The sequence below is a fragment of the Caenorhabditis briggsae genome, assembly GCF_000004555.2.
Source record: "Caenorhabditis briggsae complete genome, chrIV, whole genome shotgun sequence".
Taxonomy (NCBI): domain Eukaryota; kingdom Metazoa; phylum Nematoda; class Chromadorea; order Rhabditida; family Rhabditidae; genus Caenorhabditis; species Caenorhabditis briggsae.
In genome coordinates this window covers 1,428,810-1,440,975 of record NC_013487.2, presented here as the reverse complement: position 1 = coordinate 1,440,975, position 12,166 = coordinate 1,428,810, and the positions used below count along the sequence as shown (strand labels likewise).

The window sequence follows — 12,166 nt, the reverse complement described above, 5'->3', positions numbered from 1 at the left end:
TTCAAAAAACACATAAGGGGGACCCTTATGTGATTTTTTTCGACCAAAAATTTTTTTTCGAGTTTTTCGATCTTTTTTGATCAGACAGACAAACAATCCGAAATACGAAAAAAATGGAAAAAATTATATTGAGAGCTCAAAATTTGGCTCAAAAATACAGAATTTTTGACATTTTCAAATTTGATGATGATCTGTTAATTGAAAATTCACCCTGATGACCACCATCTATAGCAATTTTCAATTATATATAAAATATCCCATCTATGATGATGAATGAATGAATTGTGTAGGAAAACGCCATGTCTTCGAATACCTCTCTCTAAAAGGAATTGAAGGACCCCCCCCCCCCACCCTCTTTTCTCTTCATTATCGTTCAATTTCGTCTTCCTTTTTCTTCTTTTTCTAGTCCACATTCCTTTCCACTTCTTTTCCCCTCTGGTCCAAATCCCTTTTGTTTTTCCTTTTTTTCTTTTTCCACTTAATTTTTTTTTCATCAGAATCTCTCTCTCTCTCTCTCTCTCTCTCTCTTTCTAACTTTGATGATGGCAAAATACCAAAGACACGCAAAGACGACAAAAGGCGCTTCTTGAATAATTGAACGATTTCTCAAAAAGATGGGGGGAAATGCGGGTCTCCCTAAATTAAACGGCGGCCCCCAAGATTTAGTAGTCAACACTAGAAATGGGCGGAGCCCTTGGGTCTTAGAAGAATGGGAGTCGAATTTCAATTAATATCCGGATGAGTGGTCCTTTGTGAAATTTTTATTCCTCTTCTGGGTCTCTTATTTCACAAATTTCTCTTGGAATTTTTTTTTCTAGAAATTTCTGGAAACTTTACACTAGGTTCATTGATTTGAGACTTGATTACTGAAATTCTGAAAAAGATGAAACAGGAAATTTTAAAATTTTTTCTCTCAAAATAAATGGAACTTCTGACCCAAAAATCATAGAAATTGAAACATTTATTATATTTTTTAAATAAGGTTTTTTTGAGAAAACGATGAACCAGGAAAATTTTTATGTTTTTTGTTATAAAAGTCGACATCAAAAATTACTAAAAATTTATTTCAAATTTGCACAAAATTCACCGGAAGCATTCAAAACAACTTCGAAATAATACAAATCAATATTGACCCAAAAATTGTAAAAATTGAGAAAAAAATTTTCTAGACAAAAATTCATACCTTTTCTCAGCCTATTGATTTAAAAATTGATTTCTAAAAATCTGAAAAATATGAAATAGAGAAATTTTGATTTTTTCTGAAAATACTTTGAAATTGAATGACAAAAATAAAAACTTATATAATATTTTTTTTCAAAATTGCTTAATAATAATAGAATTTGACTAGAAATATCGGCTCTTTATAATTTAACGGGGGTTTAAAAAATTAACGGGGGTTTTGAATATTTGAAGGGGTTTTGGGAATTAACGGGGGTTTAAATATTAAACGGGGGTTTTCAGAAGGTGCCAGAGCCATGGTTGGGAAAGTCCCCAAAATGTTCCAAAGTGCTACAGTTTCTTGTTTTTTGCTCATTTCAGTTGATCTATTCTTTTATTTCTTTAATGTTATTAGTAATGATTTCCCTGGAGATGATTTGATAGCAATAGAAATTAGACCACAACAAGGCAATTCGAGTTTATAAAGAAACTATTATGTTACCGTTTCAAAATATTGAAGAAAGCCAGTTCGAAATTGTAATATTTAATATTTCTTACAACCTTGAGTTTCAATTAATTCTTGTCAACTTTCAATAAAATTTTTCCTACTTCTTGAATCTCAAAACTTTATCATGAACCAAAACATAGAGTACCAGAACTAATAACTAAAATTTTCCGTTAAAATCCCCAAAATCTTTCCTTTTCTCCTCCTTTAAGTCAATATTCAATGAAGCTTACTGTAAACACTCTAATAGAACGCTACCCAAATCGTCAAATTTGAGCCCATGTATCTCATTTTCTATGAAAGATATCAAAAAGTGGTTACCTAATAAAATGTTGCTAATATCATGACCAACATTTTATCAGTTGGCAACTTTTTGACATCTTTCAAAAGGAGTGAGATATATCGGCTCAAAGTGGACGGTCCATGTGGCGTTCTATTAGAGTGTTTACGGTATATTATAATTCCAGTTTCATTAAGGTTTCAAGTTTATGTGGTAATCTGACAAAGTAATACATTGGCAGGATATACATATAAAAAAACTACCATGACTCGAATTTTATGGAATCAACAATTATTACTTACAGCAAACATGAATTTCTTGCATGCAAACACCTTTCTTTCATTTCTCTTATTATACAAAAGTCCAATAAATTAAACCGATTTCAAAAGTCTAAATTTCTGGATTTGGAAGTAGTTCCTTCAATTTCAGCGTAAATTCGGAAAGTCACTGAAACAGAATATTCACTTTATAGTTCATTTGACACCTATATGTACCTGAGAATGCTGGAAAATTTTGATCTTAAAAAATTTCAGATAACCAGAAACTAAAAATAACAAAAAACATCTTATTAACTTCTTTCATGCGAATTGTTAATCTTTTTCAATAATTGGAAACTGTAATTTTTAAAATCGATGTGCACGAATTGTTTTAACCACATAGCAGACATCTTTTTGATATAGAATCATCTCCTGGGAAATGTACAGACTTCGAAAAACATCAATTTTTCCTTGTTATTAATTTTGATGAATTCTATTGGTATAATATAGACAAAAGAGATAAAAACGAGAGGATTTTTTAAGAATTCTGTTTTAAAGTTTTCTTTTTAAAATTCCTGAATTTACAGTTTCAATCTTACCATAATTTTCTTTCTGTTCTAAACGTTTGATAAGTAGTTTGAACTTTTGAATTCCTATTGAAATTTTGTTCTGCTTTAATTAAATTTCTAAAAATTTGAAGTTCTTTAGCTGTGATATGTCATTAATTTTGGGAACTCTTAGGTACCGTCTATCCTTTGAGCTCAATTATCTCGGTTCCTATAAAAGATATCACAAATCTGTATACTGGTCAAATGTTTATCATATTATCACTAAAATTTCATCAGTTTACTAATTTTTGATATCTTCAATGGGAATCGAGATAATTGTGCTCAAATAGGGTGCGTTCTATTGGAGCATTTATTGAGCATTTATTCTTTTACGGTCGCTGAATTATTGTATGAGGTTGTTTGAGATAGATAGCTCTTAAAATGTCCCGTTAAGGTTCTGATGGCTCTAACTCTTTAAACCCTTTACTAGGCTAGTATTGCCATAACCAATCAATTTCAAAACATAAATCTCCCACTTTTCTTGGGGAGGATTCTCATTACTCAAATCCTCTAGCTCATCCAAGTTAGTTGGTTTTCCTTTGTTTTTTCAAGTGGTCTTCCTTCCCTTGAAAAGTGTGAAAAATGGGAAAAAGGAGGGTGTGGGAGGGATAATGAGGTGGCCACTCATCCCGTCCCGGTTTTAACGAAATTGTTCTTAGAGGGATGAAGCAGAAGAAGAAGAAGAAGACAAAACAAAACTCACTTAAAGACGAACTAAGAGAGTTCATCCCCGTTTCCTCTTCTACTTCTTTGGGGTCCACTTTTATTCGTCCCCGTGCATTTTAGTACTTGATTTGGCCATTTACTCCCTCTCTTCCTTCCCCTTTTCTGAGTTCCTCTTTTCCATGTAAGTATGTTATAAAAGAGCCCCCCTTTGCTCGCCAATTTTTGGAGCAATTCGTCTGTTTGACTCATATATTTGCCCTTGTTAGACATTCAATTTTTGGGAATAAGACGCCCCAATAGATTTTTTGAGCAAACATTCGCATTTGCTCCATTACAAGAAAGTTCTGGTTTTGTCTTTTTTCATTTTTGGAACGTTTTTTGAAATTCCAAAAAGTGAAAAAATTTTCTGTTTCAAAATGTCTATATTTTCTGAAGAATGTTAGATTTTGACAATATATACTCGTTTGTTTTTTATAATCAAAAATGCTCCGAATAGTGATAAAAATTAGAGAATTTGATTTTAAAAATTAGAGAATTCTCGAAAATTTTGAAAACGTTATCTTTAATGACATCATTCGCTAAAATTGGTCTTACCACTTCTAAACTCTCTGAAACTCAAAAAAATTTCTAAGCGCCATTTGTAACTTTTGTTAATCAATTTTAAAACTTCTGAAATTTTAGCTCCTCAATAGACTATTTTAAGCCTAATTTCGAGATCTTTTTTGTCAAAAACCGTATCTCAAAAATGCACGAAAAAAGTTAAAATTCGAAAAAGAATTTTCTATTTCATAATATATTTTTCTTTACAAAATCAAAAAACCGACAATATCCAACACAAAAAAATGAGAATTCCCAAAATAAAGCGAAGACATCCATACAAACCGACAAACAGACAGATCTAAATTTTCTGAAATTATTTTTTTTTCTAAATTTTAAATTTAGATACTTTTTTCTGTTTCTCATCCTCGATATCTGTTAAGAGTACCTCAATTTGTTGTTCCGTTTTGTACGTTGATCGGTTGTCTGTTTGTCCGGATGTCCTAATTTTTAGAAAATTTCTTCAATTTTCTTGACCTATTTTCAGCCTTTTTCAGCCGTTTTTTTCCAATTTTTTCCATATATGTGGGTGTGGTTTTTTTGTCTCCAAGATTTTTGATTTCCTCTTCCTTCGATTTCCTGTTATGTTTTTTCTCCCATCTAGTGCTCTATATGTTAAAGAAATTTCTTTAACATATGGCTTCTAATTCTTATCACTCATCGTCATTTTTTATTTCTTTTAACCGGATAGAATAATCTTTTAGCATTTTATAGTAGTTTTTTAATGCAAAAACTAGTAAAAAATCATCCTTATAGGGGAAAACAGTAAATTTTGAAATTCTACAAAAACGGTCCAGAATTTTTCAATTGGTCTGAAAATTTCAAAGTATACTAAAAAAAAATAGAGCTTAAATTTTGTAATTGACAACTTTTTCACCAGTCTCCATTCTGATGATTTAGGCCGTTAATAAGCTATGTGCCGAAAATTCCAAATTTAAGATTAGTTAAATCAATTTAAATTGAAAGAAACTTCAGAAAAATCCAACATCTGGAAATTTATTGGCCAAAAATATTTACAAAAGCTACAGTTTCAAAAAGGTGCCTTTAAAATCACATTGACCTCATACTCTAGTTAATGGATGTTTCAATTCTGATAAAAATAGTGCGTCTCTCTCTCTCCCTCTCTCTCTCTCTTTCTCTCTCTCTCTCTCTCTCTCTCTCTCTCTCTCTCTCTCCCCCCCTCTCTCTCTCTCTCTCTCTCTCTCTCTCTCCCTCTCTCTCTCTCTCTCTCTCTCTCTCTCTCTCTCTCTCTCTCCTTTTTACTCATTTTTCAAAATTTTCCAGATCAGCAGTTTTCCATATCAAAAATGTCATTCGATTTCGATCTGACCGCTCCATTCCAAACTGCGTTCACAACTCGGGACCAACACGAGCATCGTCATAAAGTTAGACCAGTTCAGGTTGGTTTTTATGTAGGATTACTGTAGAACCCCCTGTGTGGCTGTTGTTCCGAACTGTATGATCACAGAACAGTTTTTCCAGTCTACTGTAGGATTACTAAAGATCCTTTCAGCTCACTATATGATTACTGTAAATTGCTGTATCACTAAACTATCGTAAATAAGTCTTTAACTTTGATAATGATCCATGTGTTGGGCTGAAACTCATTTTAATATATTTTATGCTTACCGTACTATTACTGAATCTTACTGTAGGAAATTAATAATTACCTTTTTATCACTGTTGTCAACTGTAACATCTTTGTAGCTGGCTCTACGATTACTGTAGCTTAATGCGGTATAACTTAAGCTTACAGTAGACTATATCATAATTCGCTAGTTTACTGTAGAATTACTTCTGCTCACTGTGAGGTTACTGTGAACTACTGTATCACTAAATTATCAGAAACCTTCATTGTGATAATATTTTAATGGACTTCCTACTGCAAGAATTCACTGAATCTTACTGTATCCAACTATATGATAAATGTAGCTAACTGTAGGACAACTTGAATTCACTGTAAGCTACTTGGAACTTCTCTAGCCTACTGTAGGATTGCTGTATCCCCTTGCTGAATCCCCTCTCTGCTTACTGTAGGGATATTGAGTTTTACTGTAGGATTATTAAATCTTACTGTAGGAATTTTATAAAAACCTTTAGTCTTACGGTAGCTTACTGTTGGACAACTGTAGTCAGCTGTAACATCCTAGTAGCTCACTTAATGATTACTGTGAACTACTGTGTCACTAAACTATCATGAACTTGTCCCAATTTTTGATAATGCTCCTTTTGTGTAGACTCTTTTGTGTAGAATCCTACAGTGTGTAGCTTACTGTAGGATTTGCGTAACTACCTCTCGGATTGCTGTAGTTTACTGTAGGATTACTGTTGCTCAATCGAAGTTTGATAAAGCTTATCATAGGTTTTCTGAAGATTACTGTAGAATCAATTAAGCTTACTGAAGCTTACTGTATGATTACTGTATTATATTTTAGCTTGCCATAAGGTAACCCTAAGCTTACTGTAAGCTAGGTTAAACTTCTCCTTGTCTACTGTGGGATTACAGACGTGAATTTTGAGATTCTCTCTGCTTACTGTAAGACTACTGAAGATTACTGTATCACTTAACTATCATTAATCTGGCCTTGATTTTTTTTATAATTCCTTTTGATCAGGTTTTGGCTGGATAACTTTAAACTATATAATCATTACTGTATTCTATTGTAGCTTACTGTAGATTACTTTTGAATTCTCCAGCCTACTGTACAACTACCTATGACTACTGTATCACTAAACTGTCATAAACCTGTCCTAACAAGCTTTGATAATGAATTAGTTACTGTTCTAGCTTACTGTCAAACTACTGTAACCAATTTTTTCAGATCATCGCTCCATCCAGCACAAATCCGGGCAAATTTCGTCTCAACGAGAGTGCTCTAAATTCTGTGCTCGGCCATTCAGCATGTGCTAATAAGAAGGTAAAATTTGATGAAATATACTTTGTTCGAAGAAACATTTTGCATACAATTTTTGGGCAAAAAATACATGAGCAAAATTTTTTTCGAAAATAAATAATGTTGGGGGTCCGCGAGGGGTGCTTAACGGCGGGTTCCGTCCTCGAAGAAGATTCCTCCGTCCAAAGCGCAGTACCTGGAAATTGAGAAGAGTTAGTTAGGGGTAATTAAAGGTAATTAGGTAGATAAGGTGCTCAAAAGCCTCCGGGAAGTTCCCAACTAGACTAAGGATGCCCAAACTCACTTTGGACAGATTCCCTTCTCTCCTGGAGTTCCGTCTTGTCCTGGAGTTCCTGGCTTTCCTGGCTCTCCGTCCTTTCCTGGCTCTCCTGGAGTTCCTGGCTCTCCCTTGGCTCCTGGGGCTCCTGGAGCTCCATCGATTCCGTTGGATCCTGGTGGTCCTGGTGGTCCCTGTTGTCCTGGCTGTCCTGGTGGTCCTGGTGGTCCTGGAACGGCTGGCTCGGACTTGGCTGGTGCTCCTGGCTCTCCTGGTGCTCCGGCTTGTCCTGGTGGTCCTGGTGGTCCTGGTGGTCCCTTTGGTCCTGGCTCTCCTGGAGCGGCGTCTGGTCCCTTTGGTCCTTGCTCACCGGATGGTCCGTTGTCTCCTGGGATTCCTGGTGGTCCTGGTGGTCCGGGTGGTCCTTGTGGGCATGGTTGGCATGGTGGTGGAGTGGTTGGCTCGCAAGGCTGCTGTGGTGGACGTCCTGGAGTTCCTGGTTGTCCTGGTGCTCCTGGCTTTCCTGGCTTTCCAGGCTTTCCTGGGGTTCCGGTTGGTCCTTGTGGTCCTGGAAGGCAGCATCCGGCGCACTGCTCGTTGTAGGTGGAACGGGCGGTACGGTTGGCGCTCAATGGAAGCTCGCGGATCGAGTAGACCGAGTTCCAGACGTCCTTGGCAGATCCTTTGCAGGCGAAAAGTTCTTGGTGCATCTGGGTACGCACGTGTTGAACGTAGTTGTACACCATTGGCAAAGTGATGCAGACCTGGAAAATGGGATATTTAATTTTATAGAAAATACTCAAGTATTGAAAAATCATTAAAATATTCAAACTTTAACCTAAACTTGAAATATTGAAATAGTTCAAATAACACCAAGATTTTAGATGAGATTCGTCAATCGCTAATTGCTTTCAAGTTCTCTAGTTCTAGCCATTTTGAAGCAGGGAAATTTTCAGAAAATGATCGGAAAACTAAACGTTCTGAAATTTAAAGAACTCCTGTTTTAAATTATCATCAATTTTCATTAAATTTGAAAATTACTAATTGTCAAAACAGTGGTTGAAATGCCTCGAAAGGTGAATTTTTGAAATTTTCCCAAAAAATTTAAACTTTCAAAAAAAGGAAATCGGTTTCAAAATCTTCAGAAATCAAATTTCAGATGATATCAAATATTCAATCCAACGGTTTTTTTTCAAATTTTGCAAAAAAAATTCAAAAATTCCAAAAATTTGCTGTTTCGAAAAGTCTAAAACATTTTCTGGCTAATTTTCCAATTCTGATACGCAATGACCTAGCCATGGAGCAAATAAAAGATTAATTCGAAATTAAACTATTCTTCTAGATTCTAAAAGACTATGGAAAAAAATATTTTTAAAAAAACTTTTTTTACTATTTCAGTAGCCTGTTTTAACTGTTAAAATTATTTTAAGCTATTCAGAGTAGTGGTCGGAAACACTGATGCATTTTAATGTCAACTTTAAGCCGGCTTATCACATTTCCTATGGAAGATATCAAAGAGTAATCAACTAATAAAATTTTTATTAATATATCAGTAACATTTTGTTAGTTAGCAACTTTTTGATATCTCTCACAGAAACCAAGATAAATTTGGTTAAAGTTGACTTACTGTTATTGAAGGCTATAATTCATAAAGCTATTGAAGCTAACACTATTAAGTTATACAACAGAAGCGATCCTTTAATTAAGCAACATTTCAAAAATTACAGATTTTTAAACCGCTAATTATTCTAATTAAGCCAATTAACTAGTCGAAACTCACCGACAAAACAGCCATTGCGGAGAAGCAGACGGCGGCATATCCGACGAATCGGTACGCCTTGATCTTCGAATCAATGTCCATTGTTGAGCTTTTGGATGAAGCTGTGAACAGACCGATGATTCCGACGCATTCCGTGTCTTTTATACGGGCCGCGGATCGGGGTGCCGAGCCGGGCGCTTAGCCAGTCCCAGTGGAGAACACTCCATCTGATAAGCACTATTTCGTTTTGTGAAAGAAACGCTTAGAAAGTTCAGAAGTGAAGAAACAAGAAGAGAACAGGTATTTTCGGAGGGAGGGATGGAATGGGTGTTGCCCCCTCTCATCCGATTTCTTATCTCTTCTTCTCTTTTCTCCGCGGCGCCAAGTCATCATCAATTTTGTAGAAAAAGAAGGGGGTAATACATAAATGGATAAATATTTAGGTGATTAGTGTTCTAGGGGAAAATTGGTAATAATGATAGAAAAAATTTCGAAAAAAAACAAAACATTTTCTAAACTTTTTTTGAATAAAAATTTGATTGTATATTAAAAAGTTGCATTTTTACTGGACCGATTAGAAACAACTTGCTTGAAGTTCTGAAAAACGGGTTCATGAAGCAGAAAAAATATTTTTATGTGTTTCAGTTATGTGACTTAAGAGAATACGAATTTCAAAAAATACTAGTTTGTATATCAACGATTTGAACTTTTGGACTAAATACTATAGGTTCCTCGCCGCTACCAATTGAACTACACAACAGGCTGTCGAACAACAATTTACACATGCCGATAGAGCTAAAAATTAGCTACCAATCTGTGGTTTTTTCATGTAATACTATTGATTTTGAAGCAAGATGACCTATTAAAGTTTTGTGGCCTAGAATCCCCCATTTTGAGATTTTAGGCCACAAACTTGAAATGGTCAAAACTTGCTTCAAAGTTTTTCAATATTTGGAACAGAACACCTTCAAAACTTCGCTCTTCACCTATCCGATTCTTATCTCTCCGGTAGCCATCAATCCATCAAAACTGTCTCTCTCGGAAAAGTGATCGATCTACATCTGGCGAACTTTCGAAAATTCTAACATTCATTAAAGGGGATTGAAAATATCAGAAATAGAAACTCCAGTTTTTGAGTTTAATTATCTCGGTCCCTATAAAAAATATCAAAAATATGTCAACTGATAAAAAATTGGTGATAACAAGATGAACATTTTAACAGTTAACACATTTTTGATATCTTTTATAGAAATTGAGGTAACTGGGCAAAATGAGCATGCTATCTGAGTTTTCATCTTCCATCACAAATTATTATGCTTCACTGTTTTCAGAAATTCCCACTAAAATAAATTACTGTATTGTTGCCTTTTCTCCCAGAAAACAAAAATATGAAAATTGGGAATACATACCATAAGTTCCTTCCCTTTGAGCTAAATTATCTAAATTCCTAAAGGAGACTTTTAAAAATTGCCAACAGATAAAATGTAGAGAATTTGATGCCCAACATTTTATTATTTGACTACATTTTGGTATCTCTCACAGAAATCGAGATAATGGGGCAAAAGTATAGGTAAACTTCCATTAGTGCATTTACCGTCTATCAAAACAGATTCCTGCTTCACTCGTTTTAGAAATTCGCACAAAACTTATTTATAGTAATACTTCGCCAATAGACCCAAATATATGCCAAAAGTGCCTTCTCTTTGAGCTCTATTATCTCGGTACCTATAAAGGATATCAAGAATTTGCAAACTGATAAAATGTTGGCAATATTATGATAAGCATTTTATCAGTTGACCACTTTTTGATATCTTTTATAGAAACTGAGATAATTGAGCTCAAATTGGAGGTGACGTTATATTGAACTACACAAAAAATTTTCAGTTTCACTGTTTTCAGAATTTCCAATTTTTTAATGAAATCGTTTACTTCAAAATAAAAAATTATTCCTTATTTCAGGTAGTGGTAATCAGTGTAGCGGGTGCATTTCGAAAGGGAAAAAGTTTTCTGCTAAACTTTTTTCTCGAATATTTGTACAATTTGCACAAATCTCAACAGAGTGATAGTTCATTGGAATGGTTGACCGACGATTGTCAACTTCATGGATTTCATTGGAGAGCTGGTGTCAAGAGGGATACTGTAGGTATGTGTGTTTTGGGTTATCACGGATTGCGGGAACTATAATTGATGGAGAACCTGAAAACAGTCACAACCGGAAACAGTGAAATTTCGATTTTTCTAAAATTATGATCATTCCAAGTTTGTGTCCTAAAAACAAAAAATCTGTAGACAATGTATAGACAATATATTTCAATTAATCATAAACAGATGATTCACATATTAATCATAAACAGATGATTCACATATATTTAAACCCACTGAAACTGTAAAATTCAAAAATCGAAACACAAAAAATTTCTTCTGTTTCTATGGCATGATATGAACCAACTATATATGGAAATTTAAATTTAATTATCTTAGTCGCTATTCGAAAAAATCTGTCCCCGTATGAAATGCTTATCAAAATATTATTAAAATTTTTCTAATTCTCAAATTTTCATATCTTTCATAGGACTTGAGATAATTGAGGTCAAACTTCTACTTTTTCAGGAATCTGGCTATGGGGTGAGCCAATAATGATCGAATCGGTGACGGGAGAAATGTTCGCTGTTTTATTGGTATGTTGAATTCTTTGACAATTCTAAAGTTTCAATTTAGCTAAATATTTTTCATTGCAATTGGTTACAAAAAAAAAGCTATATGATGTCAAGTAACCGTTTCAAAACAATCAAAAATAAGAATAGTTTTTGTCTCTTTTAGTTAATCGAAAACTCTCGTTGTTAATAATAGCACGGTCTCCCCAGCTCCCAAAATGAACTGTAAGCCTTTTTCTCAGCGGAGCGCGGTTGCGCGTAGCGAAAATTTTTTTTTTGAAAAATTTTGCACTGAAAATCCGGTTTTTAGCGAAATTTTCTCATTTTTCGACAATTTTTTCAATTTTTCGTCCATAGAAATTGTCAAACAGGCTAAAACACACATTTTAAGTACAAAAGCAACTAGTTCCGACAAAAAATGAAAGAGGAGATCGACTTTGAAGCAATTTTCGAAAACCGAAAATTTCTCAAATTGTTCGATGTTTTAATAATTTCTTTTAGCAAATTATTG

The 12,166-nt window shown here is 34.2% G+C and overlaps 3 protein-coding genes across 3 annotated transcripts in view; 2 read left to right on the top strand and 1 right to left on the bottom strand.

Annotated features, from left to right (window-relative positions):
- Positions 1-5,378: 5,378 nt before the first annotated feature.
- On the top strand, positions 5,379-6,982 carry CBG26234 (the record flags this gene model as incomplete). The annotated part of the gene is made up of 3 exons (XM_045244822.1): positions 5,379-5,471; positions 6,894-6,909; positions 6,942-6,982. 3 exons carry the CDS (start codon positions 5,379-5,381, stop codon positions 6,980-6,982), a joined length of 150 nt encoding a protein of 49 aa, XP_045099430.1.
- Positions 6,983-7,109: 127 nt separating this feature from the next.
- Positions 7,110-9,103, bottom strand: Cbr-dpy-4 (the record flags this gene model as incomplete). The annotated part of the gene is made up of 3 exons (XM_002632486.1): positions 7,110-7,161; positions 7,270-8,006; positions 9,023-9,103. The coding sequence occupies 3 exons, from the start codon at positions 9,101-9,103 to the stop codon at positions 7,110-7,112; spliced, it is 870 nt and encodes a 289-aa protein (XP_002632532.1).
- Positions 9,104-10,684: 1,581 nt separating this feature from the next.
- CBG13780 overlaps positions 10,685-12,166 on the top strand; it is a gene marked incomplete at both ends in the record, with an annotated part of 7,534 nt that continues 6,052 nt past the window's right edge. Inside the window, 3 exons of the mRNA XM_045244821.1 lie at positions 10,685-10,693; positions 10,961-11,144; positions 11,612-11,679. Of these exons, the coding sequence (XP_045095253.1) occupies positions 10,685-10,693; positions 10,961-11,144; positions 11,612-11,679 (261 nt within the window). The remainder of the gene's footprint in view (positions 10,694-10,960; positions 11,145-11,611; positions 11,680-12,166) is intronic.